The following is a 20,071-nucleotide window of genomic DNA, read 5'->3' as shown; positions in this document are numbered from 1 at the left end:
GAATATGTCTGGTCCATGGTGGGTCGCTGGGTGGACCAACTCAGGTTTCCGGCACGTAATGTTGAAGACCTCTGGCACCGTGTGGAAGCCGCTTGGGATGCCATACCGCAAGCAGACATCGATAGACTCATTCTGTCCATGCCTCGCCGTGTTGCAGCAGTTATTGCCGCCCGTGGAGGCTATACACGCTACTAGCTCCTTGGGGTTATGCAACCATGTTCTACGTGTCACATGTCACACTACCGAGCTCTAACTGTAATCATTTTCTTATCTTATTATGAACTACATATTTGCCAAGTTTCGTGTTTCTATCTCATTTCCTTCTGGGTGTTGCAATTTTAATGGCAAGCAGTGTATTTCAATAATTACATAAATGAATCCAAAAAAACATTTAAGAAAACTCACTTAAACTGACATAGTAAATTTATCATCGTCTAACTAAATTTAAAGTTCCTGAGAAATGACCAAGTATTGATATTGACAGAAATCTTGAACTATAATGCATTGGCATTTTCTCAACTTGAGAATTACAATTCTTTGATCAATTTTCTCATTTTAAACAACCAAATTCTTATTTCTACCACTGCTCTCGTAGCCGACTGTCTAGAACTTCTATTTCTGTTATTCGACCCCCTTCATCAAAATAGTTAACAGAAGTTGAAGGTTATGGATGTGCCCATTAAGATGTAAACTTTTCTTTTTGGGTAATAATTGCAGAGTTCACAAATCAAATTTGAGATTTTATTAACTCTAATGGAACCAACACCATAATATTATACTCTGATTTTGCACCCAAAATATAGCCCAATTTGACATTTTATTTACTACAAGTATGTGTCTAAGTCATCCAGTGAGCAGGGTATCTGACTGCCATGCAGGAGACCCAGGTTCAATTCCTGGAGTGGGCGATTTCAGGTGGTCACTTTTCCAGCAATGTCTCTGCATGGAGCAGCTCTGGGGTTCACCCAGTATCGAATAAATTGGTACCTTGAGGGGTACAGACAGGCAGGGCATGGTGCTGATAACATCACCTCCACAAATAGCCCAGATTGCAAATATGTGAGCCCTCCCTCTACAATTCCCCCCCCCCATATGCCTTCACACATGTTGCAATGTGCAGGCATCAATACTGTATTGATATCAGTTGATATAGGTGTATTGGTTTATCAGTACAAATTACAGATATTTTAATTGCTCCGATATATAAATAGCCTGTAATTAAGAGCAAATCTCTGTCATTTTTGTGTTTTGTACACATGTAAATACAGTTTCTTATTTGATGAGAAAATCCCAGTTCAGTCACCAACTAAGGAGGTTAATTAACCATTCAAGTTCTTGAAGGAACGTTTACAAATTTATATCAGATATTGGTATTGGTACATTTTATATCACTACTTTATCAGCGAACATTTTATATTGTTCCTTCCTCACTAATGATACAAGTCTTCCTATCATCAATGTAAAGCAAGAAGAGATATCAAAAATTTCAAAACAGATTCTCTGAATTTATTTCATGTGCAATCAGTTTAACACATTTTTCCTTACAACAATCTGCAACCTCTGTTTGCTCAACATACCTGGATAATAGAAAGGGGAACCACTCCACCAATGTAAGACATCAATGAAAATGTAGCATATTGACAACAATATGAAAGCAAAAGAGGACGTCACCATCACAAATGATAGGGACCTAAAAGTAACAAGAAGCAGTAAATCAGAAAGTGAATAAATTATTTTAAACATTTCAAATTAGGGCTGAGCTTATACCAATGCCAACATATGGTTTGGTATCAATATTGGAAAGTATCAGTTGGATTTCGATTTAGCGAATAGCTGATACTTTTCCAGCAGCACAATTTATTTTGTATCCTGCACCATGGCCATGCAGTCTAAGGCATCAGGCTTTGGGTTCAGGCTACAGGATGTGCATTGGTTCGAGTCTCCTGAGAGGGAAGCATAACAACTTTTTTATGGGATCGGCAGGCACATATCTAAAAATATATTTCAGGGGGGGGTTCCGAACCAAGTGTCACAAAATAATTATATTACATTAATTAAAATAGTATTTATTAAAATATTCAAAATAATATATACTTTTGTTACATGAATAGGTAACAAAATGGTATAGCTTACATATAGTTTTCCTGGCAAGGAAATTAATGTCGAATAGATAACGAATTTAATATTTATTGAACATCAAAAAGGATGTTGTAGATGTAGTTGGCGAAAAGTAAAGTTCTAAAGTTCTTGGTGATATGTTATGCATATTATTATAAGTAGTAATAAATCTTCTTTGATCCTGTGATTCAAAGTCCTATGACCCCAATAAAATCCTTGCCTTCCAATAAGTGTGGCAGAAATAAATAAACCTCGATTAATTGTTTCATTTTAGTACTTTCAAGGGGAGGTCCACACCCCTGGACCTTCCTCCCATAAATATGTCCTTTCCTACCATCGTGAGGAAATTGGGGCACTACGAATGAGTAACGTAACCCAGTCATGGAAAACCTACAACAATGACTGTGGGGTTTGTTGTGCTGACCACACATCACACTGCAAATGGTTGGATGATTGCCCACCTATGCTGAGGCATGTGGGAGTGAGGCTGGCAGTCGGTAGGTAGTCCTTGGCCCTCAATGGCTGTTGCACCATGAGGATTATGTACGTATTTTTTTTTTTTTACTTTAATATATATTGTGTGAAAAATATTATCACATAACAAGTAACATAATGTCCTGATGTCATTCTTGAATATTTTGAAATGGAACTCTAGTGATGCTTACAAATGGAACGGTATACTAACACACCAGCATTAATCAATATTTTGAAAAACTTTCCATTGTTATCATATTTAAACATCAGTATTGGCATCAGTGAGAATTAGTAATAGCATCAGTATGGGTATCAGTTCAACTCAGCCCTATTTTAAATAGAAGCTAAAATAATCTTCCTTAGTTACAAAATAAAATAGTAAATTGTGGTACTATTTTCTTTCCTTTATAGAAACTATCACTTTATTGCACAAATATGCACTTTTGAATGGTATTTAGTGTAATTAAATCTGACTGCCCTCCCCAGAAAATATTCCTGCCCTCTCTACCTCCCCATTCCTTTTTTTCTGACGCTATCTCTGGAAAAATCAATGCACTAATGCAAAATGCTTGCATCCAAAGAGTTTATCCTAGTAATTAGCATAATACCTCTACACTGTAAAGTTTAAGAGGATGGATTAAGTAAGTAAAATTAGCATAATAATTATGCACACTTTACCAGAGGTTCTTGTTAAGGGGAATCCACCCATCTTCCTTGCTGCCAAGGCAAAGTATGGCCCCAATAATCCCTGTTAGGATGCCCCACGTCATCCATCTACAAACTCTACCTCTCCATTCCCGGTGGAATAGAAGCGTTGTTCCTGCTTGAAGACCGAGAAATACTTGGAACACTGACAGAACACAACCTAGAAGAAAAGTTTCCCATCAAATTAATACAGTTACAAAACAACTCAGCCACTTAAACTGTACTATTTGAATTGCTGAGCTTTAAAAAGTAGAGGTTATTTTGAGATATAACATATTGTTTCTTTTTAATAATGTTACTTATAATTCCTTAGATGTATAACTTTTAAATTGTTATAAGTTATTGAGTTCACTAAAACACACACATGTTTAACAGGTTCTTTCCAAATTCTGATGTTTTGGACCAAGTTCCCGATTCTTCCTTGGGAAAGTGGAGTTAGCAGTAGGAAGTAACTAGTACACATCTGAAAAGCAGGCCAATGCTGCATGGAGGTAGATAGTGACAATGTAATGGTGGTGGCCATGATGCAGTTTTATATTCCTACGACTTTGGTCCTTTTAACACTTTTTTATTCTGCTTTTATCTTTTTAATGTGATTTCTTTGGAGGATCTGGCAATGGGTCCAAAACATAAGTTTGGAAAGAACCCGTTAAACCACACATAAGTAGTAACTTGTGTTTTATTTAATAATTGTAAGCTGTAGTTATGCGAACCTTAAAGAAATTACTTGAATTATTCCCACACACACTTTTCTTATTAACTTAGAGTACACTTGACACATACATATTAATTTATTTTGTGTATTTCAAACAGCAGGTAAAGAGAGAAATGTAACTTTATACTAGAAACAACAAGCTATATGTTAATGAATATCAATAAACATGTAGCTGCTCAAGAAATACATACTAAAGATTAATATTATGTTGACTCTTATAAGCTGGAGTTACAGTTTTCATTACCAACAGTTATTTGTAGAACTTTTTCTTACTGCTAATAAGTTACAAATTGAAGATTTTGTTTCTTTTTGCAGAATACGTGCACCATTTACGATTGAATCTCTATTACTGTGTTGGATTTAAGTTGAATTCTGTATGTATGTATTTAGCCTTGTCATTCTTCTTGAAAGTGAAAATTTTCAATAAGTTTGCACATCATAGAAATGCTGAATGAATATTATGGCATATAAATAACACAGTACAGTACTTATCTACTTCTCTCTGGTGTCTCTGTACTATTTAACTCGTGGGTATGCATGCATGTGGATATACATAAGGGTAATTATTTTCTGGCATTTATTGTTGACGCATGTACACAATCGATTTGTTAAGTCATTGACATTAATGTTTTAAGTACTTGTGAAATGTTCACCAACTGCAAATAATGAAATATGGAATCCCAACTGTCCTATTTCCATCACCCAACGTACCTAGAATGCCTTCTGGGTCAAACGGACCCCCTTTATACACCTCATTGGAAGTCGGGTGTTGGTAGATGTGATTCAGTCCTAGAACTTCACGGTCGATGTATCCTGTCGCCCCTCCAGCACAACCTGCGTAGATACCGTTGTCTTGAATACCTGCTGGTCCAAGATAGCCCCTGAAAATGTAGAGACAATAAAAATTCATCTGACAATTCCAATGTGAAGTTAACGTAAGTAACCATAACTTTCTGAAGTTTTACATAAAAAAAATTGACTGATTAATCGTGGCTCTACTAGTGCATCATTGACATTCTAATGCTATGACATGCTAATGGTCTACCACTGAGCTACCCTGTCCTCTCCACAACTCAATATGCCAGAAGCTACTTCATGTGGCCAGTTCAGCTGAATAAGTACACTTATATGTGATGGAAAAAAATACTTCCCCCATAGAGGCTTAATACCATCAGTCTTATGGGGAAGTATTAGTTTCCATGACTGTACATGTGATATTCTGACACACAGAACAAATGCACAGTACTCTTATCTTTGATGTTATCCTCAGAGTGAGGATGACCCATGCACAATCACGCCACAAAAGTCCCAGTTCCAGCTTCGCATATACTCTAAATAACAACTACATCAAACCTTTATTTGCAGAAAGACTTTCGTTTGTATTGCCAATAGCGCTGCTCGGAGGGTCACTGAAGAAGAAATTGTGAATCCAGCGAGTTAATTTATGTGAAATATAAACAATATAAGCAAAGATTATATCTGCTGCATACCCAACTGGTTTCATTCAAATACCAAATTCAGGAGTATTCACTTGATCACTTCTTAGAGCATAACTATAATCTCACAATACTCTTCCCTTATCGCCCATGAACAAGAAATTACATTTTCACCAATTCATTGCAGAAACATGGACTAGAATTTATTTTCAGATTCGTCCTTTCTTCGTGTATACTTTATCATAGGGACGTTACTACATTACCCAGTAATGCAAACTTTGTTACTAAGATATTGAATATGCTAAGAAGCGTAGGAAGTAATTACGGATGCAATATTCCGAATTCAAAATATTTGACAAGCATGTATCATAAATTTAATATCTTTGGGTGTTTGACAAGCACATACAAAACTCCCTTCTGTAAGGAAAAGCACAACTATTAATATGCTAATACATGCAATAACAATAGGACACCTGTAGTATATGTTCTCAGGTTGAAATAGAACAACGAGAGACTAGTTAACTCGTTTATTGATCAATGAAATTCTACACGATAGACAAACTAACGTGAAACACATACCCCTTGATATCAATCAAACAATGAATTTTTATTCGACATGAACAGCTGATTCACGACTCGCCAGAATTTCTTTCAACTTTTAACCCTTGTTAACAAATTAGGCAACCTCGCCTTCAATATGCATAGTCGAACTTACAAAATGAGTCGCGAACAAGTTCCATACTCGTTTATTTAAAACATCAAGCTGGTATATTACTATTAACAACCTTCTCACATTCGGTCATGTGACTTTGACATAATCTTGAAATTGCAAGACATGTATTGCTGTGAACTAAAACTGAGAAGTATTTTACACTCACTACCCTTTATGTGATATTTCACCTTTTCCTGAAGGTTACGAACGAGTTTTATACTCGTAAAAATTATGCTTATCTTTTCTTGTCAACAACCTTCCCACATTCGGTCATGTGAACTGGACATTACTTTAAAACTACAAGATATGTAATACATGAACCGAAACTGAGATGCATTTTATATCTGCAAACTATTATGTAAAATCACACTTTTCCAAAAGATTTTGAATGAGTGTTGGGGTCGTTTAATCAGAACTAACATTTTTTAAGCAATGGCGTCGCCCGCCATAGTCAATCAACCACAAGGATCAATGCGATCTATCCGTTGACTTCTTCATAACACACAGAACACACGCAAGCATGCTTTTGATAATTAACACAAAATAGGCAGATCTACCACATATGTACGTTGATATGAGCTCATGCAAGATTTTGTCGAGGAAAAACTGCTTACCTCTTGGTGAATAGGGGAGTTGGAATCCACTCGCTTTCCCTACCTATTCCCTTCATCCTTTTTCATCATTGCACTGACACGTCAATCAATATGTATTTGTCCAACCATTCACCTTGACACCATGGTTAAAAGTCATATTACCACATCTGTCCGAATGCCGTGTGAACGAAATCATGCAAAAATTTGTTTCTCCAGATGCAATGTCCCAAGCACCTATTTTTCCACCATATTTTTCACTACTTTTTTTTTATTTCTCCTCGCTCGTCCCAGACCTTGTACCTTGTACAGCATGTTTGATCAAAGTTCACCATACAGTTTTCGTGAAAGATTTACCCTGCTACATGCACATAAATGTGTGTAAGAAGGAAAGTAAGGTGATCTGGACTAAAATAATCCTAATTGCTTTCTTATGCAAAACTATGGAATGTAACGTGCTGTATAATTACAATATAGCCTTTACACGTACAAATTGCCATATCTGGTAAATTCACGATGAAGCCAAAATGTCCCTGTGAATAAGGTGACACCAAGCCTTCTATGTTAATTTTATGGCAAATGAACGTTCGATAAAGTTAGGCCTAAATGTGCTAGTAAGAAGCTTAGGTAAGAGAAATTAATTATATTCTATGATTATCAATCAAGCGAGACGAAGCTCAAAAATTTACGATTTAATTCAGTGTGATGACTAGTGCCATCTAGTGTTCTTTTTCGGGAATCCACCAACCGAGGTATTTCCTAACATCAATTACATTCCATAATTCGTAAATACTCTAACTTTAGATGCATTCGACCTTTGGACGTGATATATTTATTTAGGTTTACCAGCATATACACATAATACGATTCAAATAAAAGCCATAGGACAATGCTTGCCATACAAGCAGTTCAAAGTTTGATCCCTGATGGAAAGTTTAAAAATTTCGGCATTGACCCAGAATTGTGATGACAAATACAGAGCTCCTTGAAAAGAAGTATTAGGTTCTGATCTTGAAAGCCAGATAGGACAATGGAATGATCATACATGATCCAACACCTCCCAGGTCTTAACCTTCGAAGGGTTGTTGTACACCCAATGGCACACCATTTTTTTTCAGTCTGTTTTCCACAATGTGATTATCATGAATTGAAATAAAAGCATCAATCAGCAGAGGACAACATCGGTTTCGTATTGGCAGAATTGGCTTGGCATTATCATGAGACAGTCACATAACTTTTCTGATGAAGGTAGTATCTAACTGGAGATAATTGCTATTGTACATGATACATACATAGTTCAATGTTCACTTATCAGTAACTATGCCCCAAAGAGTGGGAACCAGAAGTTTAGAAATAGATGAAAACTTATTTTCAAACCTAAACAAGACTTACGTTGGGCAGCCTGGAACTTCAAGAAGGAATGTAATGAGGCAGTGCATCATCACGATTAACAGCATTGCAACCCACTGAGGGATAAGGACAATAACATCCTGCATGGCACATGCCACTTTTGACTGAAATTGAAGAAGTGAAATATTAATCAATTACAGAAAAATCATTTGTACACTCCTATTCATGAAAAAGAGTGTTTTGTTTTATCTGAACAGAAGTGTACCAAGGAAAAAAAATAAAATTTGCTCATGTTCAATTATTGTAATCTACTTGGGTCGGTTGGAAAAGAATGAGAACAGGCTGATTTGGATATGAAGAGCACATAGCAAAAACTTGAGATTTTTAGACATGCTGCATGTATTCTCCCCCTGACTCAATACATTGACCCCCATCTGTCTGGTAGTGTCATATGTGCCCAACATGCAGTTCCGCTTGCCAACAGGCGAAGGTTGCTTGTTACATGAATCACAATCCCTTTTAACCTCATGCAAAACATGTTCCATTCACATGTTCAGCCTCATTCTTTTCTGACAGCTGAATATGTGCTCAAAAAGCTATTACTTGGGTTATTACTATATTATCTACATTGTAAAATAGAGATTTATAATTTCCCACTCTATTCTGCAGAGTTAAAAGTGAGGAAGGCATTCACAAAAACATATCAATAATTCATGATTTGAATATAACCTATAAAATGAGAAAAGTTTGTATTAGAAGAGTAAATACTTTGTTACAATGTTTATTAGCATCTAACTCTGATTTTTCTGTATCACATCAGTGATGTGGTGTGGTGTGGAAAATGCACACTGCTGAATGGTTTGGATCCAACCCTGATTAGCCTCTCTGAACATAAGTGGACTTGAAATAAACTGTGCTTTCTTTATATTTAAAATGAGGTATGAGAAAGAAACCTTACCTGATATGTATCATACTGTCGTTTTGTCAATAAGAGTGCAATAGTTGTAACAACGAGGTAGGTGATTCCAAACCGCTGAAGAACACCAAAGATCCTTAGCCTTTCCATGTTGGGACCAACCCCTTTCGTGTTCAAAATTAGTCCAAGCAAAAATAGGATACAGGAGCGCTGGAAAAAGGATAAAAACAACAACTGTAATGGATGTATTTCAATATTCCAATTCATAAATTTTTTGCTACCATATACATTTCAAATATGTAATTTACATAACTTAAACCTTGAATCACCTTCACAAATAAGGACAAAATTCATGAAACCAGAACAAAGCATGGTTTTGTTTTAGCACCACAGTAGCGTATACTGAGTCCTAGATCTGGGCTATCTCACTATGTCACGTGGTCCTAGGCTATGAATAGAAATACGTTTACCAACTCATGAAATCAGGTTGCCAACTAATAAGAAATATGGTTACCAACTCATAAGAAATCAGGTTGCCAACTCATAGGAAATCAGGTTGCTAACTCATAGGAAATATGGTTACCAATTCATAAGAAATCAGGTTGCCAACTCATAGGATATCTGGTTACCATCTCATAGGAAATCAGGTTACCAACTCCAGAATCACCATCATCATCTCACTGATATGAATAATTTTATTTACAATTTCTGATCGATTTTTCTCCTGTATTTTATTCTCTACACTCAGGCTTCGCAGATAGCCTTGCTAGCCTAGAATATACGCTCCTGTAGCACCATGTGATTAAAACCAAACAAACAAGGAACTGGAAAAAAAATGCATGCAGAATATTTTGGTGAGATTTGTTTTCAAATCTTCTCTATAACTTTGAACTGTACAAACACTTGGCTTGGAAACTTAACATTTACTACTACTTTAAATGTTTCATGGTTGGGATTGTAGCTTTCCTTCTGATGTGATTTGAAAAAGTGTTCTCAGATTACCAGTCAGTTTAATTCAGCAGTAGCGTCCAACATTTCGAAAACACTTGCTCGAAGTACTTCATGATTAGATTCACAAAACTCATATTCAGAAACTTCTTGTTCATATCTTCAAATCAGTTAAGTTACAAGAAGCCAGTAATAAATCAAATAACAAACTTGCAATAGCTTATGGTTTGCTGTGTATGATTACAAATAATAAACAAATATTTTCCAGCATAGGGATTAAAACTTTGATACAAATTTTAGCAACTAAATGGAAGTCATATTTGTTACACTTTCATTTTGCAAAAAAAGTTAGAACATTCCAACAAACATTCTGATTACTTTTACGTCTTCGCTATGCAGTAGAACAGTGCATTAGTTTATTCATGCTTACCCGAAAGACATTCAAAAATATCTTGTATCGAGGAACCTTATTTTTTAGTTGAGACTTCAGAGAGATCGGTATGCAAACACCCATTATCCACATGAACCTGTGAAGAATGAAATAAATCCAAAATTTAAATGTACATCTTAAGAGAAAGAAAGAAAAGGACTTGTGATACTGAGTTGCCACCTTGGTTGGTGTATTACAACACATAATCAAGTGTGACAGCCAATGGTGCAGCAAGACACGAAAGATGGTGCTGAATAATGTGAATTCTGCCCACCAACAGTTGTGCTCTGTTACACCAAATCTGAGTATTCGTAAGACCATGCTTGGTATTACTTAGCACGCGTTTTACAGTACAGGCATGTTTAACTGTTTACATTCTAATTAAAGTCAAGGCTGGGAACGAGGGAGACTTTCAAGACTTTGCTGAATGTAATAGTTACCTTATAGATATGAACTTACAATGAACCACAGCACTACGTTAGTCTAAAAAATTATACTATTTTCTAACTTTTTAGTAGCCATACTAGAGAAAATGCTTTCAAGTGACCACCCCATTAATTTGAAAATAGTCATGATTAATACATTGTACATGAACTATGCTTGAAATTGAAAAAACATATTTTTCACCTGTCACATATACAATTGAACCTGAGTTTTATGTATGTCAAGGTGAAGAGGAAATAATACATATAACTGAGAATTACCTACAAATCAGATTTAGATACCATGTCATATCAATATTAAAATACTGTAATTTTATCCATTTTTAGGAACACGATACATGTAATACAGGTTATTTCTGTCCACTTCCCGTATAAATTTCACTTTCTGGTCAAGCATGTAAGTCATCCTCTTTCTCTTCTCCATGTCCGACCAGTAGCAACTGAAAATGTTTACTGAAAGAACCGCTGTTCTGTTTTTATTATGGAACACGGCAAACATCATCTATCGGCATCTTTTTAATGTGTGTACTTTTGTATCGCGATTACATACAAAAGAAAATGTGTCTCATGTTCTGAACAACTGCGGCAAATCTTTCTCTTGATTTCATGCTGTGCTGACTCTCCTTGCCTTCTCTGTGAGTGACACTGCCGTGCCACACTAGTCTTACTTGCAACTCGAGACTGAACCACCGTCATGCCCACCTATCCTGTTTCATACTTGAAACTCTCCTTGTGTTTTCGTAACGACAAGAAATTTACACTTCTGGGACATTCTTGTAACTTGGTTACGTACAAATCAACTGTATTTTATGAAAATTAGTATGTATAACTCTGAATTACGTATAAATGCATTACGTACAAATAAGGTGTAATTAATACGCTTTTAAATTATATTTTGCTGGGACCTACAGTAATTTACATACAAAATAGAATTATGCAGAAATGTACCTTGTTAACACTTGCTTGAATGTTCCCACAACCACTGCTTCACAATAAGAAATATATTTTAAAAAATACATACAAATGGTTCTGTTTGCAATACATAGTGTTACGGTTCAATTTCCTAGAACATCTTTAGGCTTTCCAGCCTGCCAGCCTTCCATCTTCCTATTTTATCCTTATGAACTTTTCACCATCTGACCATGCTGCAAGTTTCTTTAGTGTCTTAAACTTCTTGGAAAGCCTGAAGCAGGCCTTGGACCAACAGTGTCAATATACAATAAGGCCAAAATGTTGCATATCGAAAGCACAACCACTTGTAGGTACATTTTAATATTCTTCTGATCACATACATTTTCATGTGTGTACAAGTTTTGTCTACATACCATGGAAAAACAAGGTCTGCAATCTGTAGTCCATTCCATGTGGCATGCTCCAGAAACCAATAACCTCCAGCTCCATCATTGACAAATATCATAACGATGATGCTTATTCTATGAAACAAAGAAATAGAATAAACATATATTTTCAAAATTAAATGTAAATACAAATATTTTGTACAAATTATAATATATATAAAAAATAATAACTACCATGCAAGAGACTTGGATTCGATCACTGGTGGGGGAGAAATGGGATTTTTTCCCACTTGCTCAAGCAGCCCCGACACCCACTCAGCATTGTATAAAGTGGGTACCTGGAGGAAACTCTGGGGGGTAAAGGCATTTTACTTTACTTCATTTCCAAGAGTAAGACATTACCTTCACTGTTGTTCCATCATGCAATAAGGAAATTTAATGTTGGAGGCATATGGAACAATGGTTCGGATCCAACTTTAAACTGTAGGTCCAGTCCCGATTAGCCTATCTGTACATAAATGGACTTAAAAACAATTCAATTCAATAAGTAAATTTAACTGTTTACACACTTATCCCTTCTGAACTCTGTAATACATGATTTCCCAATGTAACTTTAAATGCACTAATTGATAAAAACACAACAAAGCTAGTTTCATTCTAGCAAATAAATCCTCTATTCTGAATTCATCAAGGTAACGCAAGTAAATTAAAGTAATGTAGTACTATCACAATCATTCATACAAATTTAACAACTTGTTACAAATGCAGGAATCAAAAATTAATACATTACTTCCATTATTTTACTTCCCCAAGTCGAACTAAATTACACAGACATGTGCATAAGAAAGGTCACTTACCCACGAAATGTGTCCAATGCCTTAACCCTCTTTCGACCTTTTCTCTCTTCTTCTTCTTCTTCTTCTCCTTCCCCGAAGAATCCAACCCGTTTTCTCTTTGCTGCCACATATAAGTATCGAGCCAACATCAGAAGTAATGCCAGACCCAGGAAGAACAGAACACACACAAGGATAGCTGAAATGAATAAAAGCTTTCATTACTGCTAACTAGGGGTGTGTGCGGGATAGAATTTTTTTGGTCCAGATGGGATCACGATGGGGAATTTTTTTGGGCCGGGATATTTTTTAAGTCCGACTTTTGGAATAGGAAAAATTTGCAATTTCCTGATAGTAAATTTTCGAGACGGGATATGTTCGAAATTTCCCAAAGCTCTGGAAATCTCGAATCTACATGTCATTTTCACCTCAAGTGATTGCTTTTGCATTGCTGGAATAAAAACTAACAATTTCCGGTAAGTTCCAGACACTCACAATGTAGAAAACGTCGAGAATTAATGACTTTTTAAAATGAGCATTTGGTATTTCCTGACTGCTTGGGATCCTGAAAAGTTGGGAAGTTATTTCCCGCGGAATCAGGATGGGAATTTTCTTTCCTGATCCCAGTCGCAACTTTTCGGGATCCCGCATGTCCCTACTGCTAACAGTAACTAGCTGCTTTTGAAAGTAAGTAGCTGTAACTGGAACAGAGTTCCTTTTTGCAATGGAAGTAACATGTTATCACAGTTACTTGGCAACTCTGTTTCCAACTGTGTGTTTTGTCTGGATGCTAAGGTTAGGATTTTCATGGAGTTGCCTAAGGCAAGGAAGCTACACTTCGTTGCATGCTAAATTTAGAATTACTTTGTTGCAATTCATCATTTCTAATTGCATGCGAAAACTTAAGTGTTTTGGGTGCATTGTGGTATTATTTGGAACATGGTAGTCGAGCTAAATGGAAGTCATTGTTTCTTAAGTGACAATGTTTAAGGTATATGCACAGATAAAGAAGGGTGCAAAAAATGAACAATCATTCAAACAAAAGTGACTTCTTGTTTCATCATTATTTTATTTGTTGTAATAATATATGAAGATTTATATTATAAACAAGAAACAGTGGCAGCGATTGGGTTCCAAAACCAGGGGAGTAAGGTGCCAAAACTGGGGAAGTGAGGAGGCAAAGACCGTATATTTCCCGTTGTAGATACGGTTTAACATAGTGTGTGGGCAGGCTCCCTCGCCCCCCCTAATCACCGCCACTGACCAGAAACATATGTAAAACACATGTACGACTACATATTATTGCACTTAACGATAACTGAATGTGTGTAATTTGTGTGCAAGAAAATTTCCAACATAAACGAACTGTAAAATAAACTTACAGTTACTTTTCAAATCATTACATTACAGTTACAGTTAGTTGAAATGTAACTGTAAGTTTCTTTTACAGTTCGTTTCTGCTGGAAAATTTACTGCATATACTAATACTGTATTAATTAATAAATTAAATGCTTTAAGATCATATTTCAAAATAAAGTGAAAAAGGAAAAGTATCAAAATAAAGGGAAAAAGGAAAAGTAAAGTGCTCCACTGTGCTTTGCACCATGCCATGAAGGCGTATAGGGGGTATGGGGTTAGGGCCCCACACTTTCTTGATCTCAGCCGAGCTGGGGGTGATGTGATCAGCACCACGCCCCTGGCTGCCTTTACCCCCCAGAGTTTCCTCCAGGTATCCATTTTATACGATGCTGGGTGAGCGCGGGAGCAGCTTGAACAGGTTGAAAAAGTCCCGGTTCTCCCCTGTCAGGGATCGAACCCAGGTCTCTTGCATGGTAGTCAGATGCCCTAACAACTGAGCTACCGCTGCTCAGTCAAAATTCACATTTCAAAATGTGTAGTTGAATTAGTTGGATTAATGGGTTTCCTTAGACCATATCTGAAGCAGAAAAAAATAAGAAATGCTGGCTCCTGAGAAAATGGGGCTTATGCCTGAATCAGTTTTACTTCTTTCTACCCCTGATTAAACTTATCTATATTATTGGCTTTTAAAAAAGACAGCCAAAAATTATATCAAAAATATGAATGTTGCCAAGAATGTATCTATCCTTTAAGAAAAGTTAACTGTCTTCTTAAGGATTATCATTCAGAAGAAAGACACCATAACAGTATCTACACAGCATAAAATACATATTCAAGTATAAATCCTACACTTTTAATGTTAATATGATTTTGTTTTATATTTAATCTGTTTTATGATTTTGATTAGTACCAGTATCATGCTGCAGAATTTTCAAAATACAAACACTTACGCAAATAAATATTGACAGGTTCCTTCGCTTCTCTGAACTCACAGTTGATTCGTCCAGGTAGGATATTGTGCTCCAGCCGAAAATCATACACACCAAATTCTCCCATGTCAGTTTCGATTTCGCACTGGGCACTTCTGGAAACAATAAAAATTTGCCTTACGATAAACACACATATACAAATACATTATATTTTTTTATATTTTATGCTGCTTTTATGCCTCCTTAGGTTAATTGGATTGATGAGGATGAATGAAAATTACATGAAATCAATGAAAGGACATTTTATTGAAATTATAGTTGTTCTTACGTTCTAAATTGTACGTATTGCTTGGCAATGCAATCACTAGCTTTTGTAAAAAAAAAAAAAAAAAAAAAAATGAAAATGAATCACTATAAAATCTGAAACACCAAGTGTTTGTTACTAACAACCTTTTATCCTGTGCGCAGCAAATTATAGATTTCATTTAAATGGATGAAATGAAGGAATGAAATGTTCCCAGCAACAAAAAATTTGTGCATGAAAGTTTGAAGTAGTTCAATTTGGTCATTTAAAGTACAATGAAAAAGGGACATGAAGGCCTAGGCAGTACACAGCACACAAAACCTTTGATGTGAAAATTGTGAGATCATCCAATGTAGTACCACCAAGGTGGACTATGCACATAACATATTCACCTACCTAAATAATTAGTTTCCTTTAAATTTTATGTCTGATGGTTTCAGTCCTTCTTTCCCATTTTCTTTGTGTATACACGCTTACATGTGTGGCATATCCCCCCATTTTACAGGAACATGTATAGTGGAACCCCTATTTTCCATTTTCCCTCATCTTAATTTCTTTCACCTTGATCCCTGAAAAACATAAAATCAAGGTGCCACATTTTGCTTTTGTACAAAGTCCTGCAGATAAACAGGATGCTTTTAAAATGGCTGTAACTTGGCGATAGGAGAGGGGGCATGGGCGTATATATCAGGGGTTTCCAACTGGCGGCCCGCGGGCCGCATGCGGCCCCCGTTGCCTTTTTCTGCGGCCCGCGAAGCCAGTTTGCAAAATACATTAATTTTATTTATTTTTATTAAAATACGTTCTTTTTTACTGAAGGAAAGGATGCTCTGTGAAGAAAGACAATATCACAGGTAGAATTGATTTTGCAGTCAATAATGATAATCAGAATAATTTAAAGTGACGTAAGTTTCTCTTCACACCATGCATTCCACCCCTTCGCTATACGGAATGAACTCTGCCGCTTCCGCGAAGGTTTGTGTTTACAAACAACTCCAGAGCGGCGCTATAGAGATCTGTTTTACTACGCACGAAGAGATTTCCAGTGTTCCAACTCGGATTGTACTGTGACTGATTGTTAAAGTTTGTGCAAATATCGAAATGAGCAATATCTCCAAAAAACGTAAGATTGAAAACTAAAATAGCTTCTCTCCAACTTGAATTGCGTGATTTGCAAGGCGATGTGTTCCTTCAAACTAGGCAAGAAAAGGAGCCAGAGTTTTTCAAATACCTTTCAAAGGAATGCTTTCCAAACCTTCGTAGTTTTGGGCAAAGGATGACATCGATGTTCCGCAGCACATACACGTATGAAAGTGTTTTTTTCTTCAATGAAGTTCATCAAGAACCGCTACAGAAGCAGACTGGCAGATTCATCACTGCTTCACCTTCTGAGACTTTCAAATACAGAAATTCAAATACAACTTTAATAAAAGAAGCAGATCGGGCTCAATTTTCACATTGAAAACTTACTATGAAGGATTCTTATTTGTATGGCGTGTCTTTAATTTCTTTCAATTCATCAATAAGTATTGGGTTTCTGTGAAATAAATTGTAATTATACAATTTTGATTTGTAATTCCATTGTTTTATTGCCTCATTTTAGAAATTTAGGTCATGCGAAAGTACTACATTTTCAGATCAGTACTTACAAATTTTTGTAATTTTTAATCCCCCCCCCAAAAGAAAAATGCGGCCCGCCTATCAACTGCTGCATATAATTTTGGCCCTCGTACCTTTTGAAGTTGGAAACCACTGGTATATATAGTTCACGTAAGAAGGGGGGGGTTGAACTTTTGGTATGATTAGGGTTGCTATATTTCATATGTGAAAATCCGAGACACAGCTGACCTGAAGCTTGTTGGAAAGCGGGGGGGGAGGAGGTTCTGGACCCAACAAAGTTGTGTGCATGTACATATCCATTATCACATTCTTTACACTTCTTAAAAAGAAACAGAAATCTATTTCGAAGTATATAATTGACACAGGCGTGCGCAGACCCTCTGATTAGGGGGGACAAAAGCCTTGATAAAAGTTCAGTCTGGAAAGAAAACCTCACTTTATCTCACTCTTTTAGTTTTATTGCATTGAGAGTGTGTGTGTATATTATATACAGATGGGGGACAAAATAATACGAACACCTGTGAAATTAGTATGGGGTTGGACCACCCTGCGACTGAAGTACACTTTGTATGCGACGTGGGATGGACGCATAGAGGTCATGCACAATGTTTAAGGGAACATTGAGCCATTCATCATCCAGAGCAGTCTCCAATTCCGAAAGTGTGGCTGGAGGCGGACTTCGAGCACACAGTTTGGGCTCCAAATATCCCCACAAATGTTCTATAATGTTGAAGTCAGGAGACTGTGGGGCCATTCAAGATGTCCTACTTCATCGTCATGTTCTTCGAACCATGTTTGGACAGACCCAGCAGTGTGGATTGGAGCTTTGTTGTCTTGAAAAGCGGCCGCTCCCCAGGAAATAAAGTCTGGACAAAAGGATGAAGATGATCCCCCAGAATGCTCCGATAGTGATTAGCGTTGATCTTCCCATGCAGAAAAACAAGTGGTCCCACACAGTGCCAAGATATCGCACCCCATACCATAATGGACCCACCTCCATGCTTCATAGTCGGCAAGAAGCAGTCAGGATGAAACGCATCTCGGGGCATTCTCTACACATAAACGTGCCTGGTGGAAAACGTGAATGTTGATTCATCAGACCAGATGACTTGTTGCCACTGCTGTGGGGACCAACTACTGTGAGCTCTGCACCATGGCGTCGCTTGACAGCATTACGTGATGTCACCAACGGCTTACGAATTGCCACTCTGCCATGAATGTTTGCAGCATGCAGTTCCCTTTTGACAGTTTTGGTTGAAATGAGGTCCTGAAGATGCCTGTTCATTTCAGATATTATCTCGGATAATGATTGATTGTGCTTTCGGGCCACTATGCGCTTCAACACCCTCCTATCCCGAGCAGCAAGTTTTGTCTTTTGTCCACTGTTGTGCTTTGAAGATGCCATCTTACCTTGTGTTGTGTACACTGTCATAACGCCTGATACTGTGCTCCTTGCACACCCCACAAGGTTTGAGGTTTCCGTCACCGTGTCTCCAGCTGAACATGCTCCAACAATCATGCCTCTTTGGAACTCTGTCAGGTCTGACATTGCAGCATCTCTTGAGAGCGTACGATAGACGAATGCACCACCAATGACAATATTGATTTAATAGGGCACAAAAAACTTCATGGGGCATCATGGCATTCTCTTTACATTTTTTTCATTTAGATTGTTTGGTGCTGAGGGCCCAAATTGAGTGGGCAATTACACCTCTGTGCCCCACTGCAGGTGGTCTTGGCCATCTGGAAGAAATAATACAAGAGAGACGTAAAAACTAATACCATATTGAGTGCCTTTTGTCCTGCTACTCTTAGATTCGGCTAGCCTTACTTTCTTTTCCTTAAATGTTTGCCCCCCCCCCCCAAATTGATTTTCGTCCACTCCACTCCCTTACCCCGTAGTTGCTTTGAACTTTCATCAGCTTGAAGATATAACATCGTTTATTAATGGCAAAAAGATTCCTCTACACTAAATTTCTAGGTGAAAGTATAGTATAGGGGAATAGACATCTGGAAGGGGGACAAGGATGGCTACACTTCCCCCTTAGAAAAGTATATATTTCACACATATAATCTGATTTCAGTTACAGTAATTTACATTAATTATTATATTATATTAATTATATTATAATTCAAATTCAAGTGGTGTTTTTTGAGAGGGCAACATTATTATTGGGGTAATATGCCCCATGGAAAAATACCTTGCTTGTTCCTCCGTGGAAAAAAACTGCGGACGTCCATGATTAGGGTGGGCAATTTTCTTTAATATCTCGTTTAGAATACATGTTCACAGTACCCCTTTTGAGGTGTCCACAAGCCACACTACTTAATATTGATACTTTTCTGTTCATCTTGTGTGAAACAACTTGAGAATGTTAAGGTGTTTCTCTGGGTTTCTTACACTGCGTTTTTAAAAACCAAATTCCTTTATGAAAACTCGAAGGAAAAAATATAACTGATTTAACAGTATCAATGCAGTTTCTTGTCGCAGAAATTCTGAAATTATCAGAAAATTGAAGACATTTGATCTGCAGTCCTATCTAGTTGGTGAAATTTCGTAATTTTATTCCCATCCGTATCCCGTTCTATACGTCTCTAATTTAGGAGAATAAAATAAGTCCGAAGAAATTTTTATGAACAAGCGGATAGAACAGGTAATCTGGTAATTTTATACAACCTTAAGGGGGGGGGGGGTTGGACAAATTGAACCCCCCTTAAATACGCCCATGGGAGGGGGATCACATGTTTGGTGTTGTTGAACAGCACACACAATGCCATTTTAGTAGCTATGAAGCAGTGCAACATATAGCATTGCTTTTTTTATGTAGTGACTTGGTTACTCAAACACGGTGAAAGTATTTTTAAAGTGAGTCATCATGGAAAACTTTAGG

At 36.9% G+C, this 20,071-nt stretch overlaps 1 protein-coding gene across 7 annotated transcripts in view; it reads right to left on the bottom strand.

Annotated features, from left to right (window-relative positions):
* Positions 1-20,071, bottom strand: part of Hgsnat (Heparan-alpha-glucosaminide N-acetyltransferase) — a 69,848-nt gene that overhangs the window by 1,589 nt on the left and 48,188 nt on the right. For all 7 annotated transcript variants that reach the window (XM_083131215.1, XM_083131212.1, XM_083131214.1 and 4 more), the window contains 9 exons: positions 15,278-15,411; positions 12,993-13,167; positions 12,163-12,270; positions 10,395-10,491; positions 9,059-9,226; positions 8,143-8,264; positions 4,724-4,893; positions 3,271-3,457; positions 1,578-1,690 (listed from right to left, as the gene is read on the bottom strand). In XM_083131215.1, the coding sequence (XP_082987341.1) occupies positions 1,578-1,690; positions 3,271-3,457; positions 4,724-4,893; positions 8,143-8,264; positions 9,059-9,226; positions 10,395-10,491; positions 12,163-12,270; positions 12,993-13,167; positions 15,278-15,411 (1,274 nt within the window). The remainder of the gene's footprint in view (positions 1-1,577; positions 1,691-3,270; positions 3,458-4,723; positions 4,894-8,142; positions 8,265-9,058; positions 9,227-10,394; positions 10,492-12,162; positions 12,271-12,992; positions 13,168-15,277; positions 15,412-20,071) is intronic.

This window comes from Lepisma saccharinum, chromosome 11 (genome assembly GCF_977018435.1).
Source record: "Lepisma saccharinum chromosome 11, izLepSacc3.1, whole genome shotgun sequence".
Taxonomy (NCBI): Eukaryota; Metazoa; Arthropoda; class Insecta; order Zygentoma; family Lepismatidae; genus Lepisma; species Lepisma saccharinum.
Note: the sequence above shows the minus strand (reverse complement) of the source record. Positions and strands in the feature narration are given on the sequence as shown.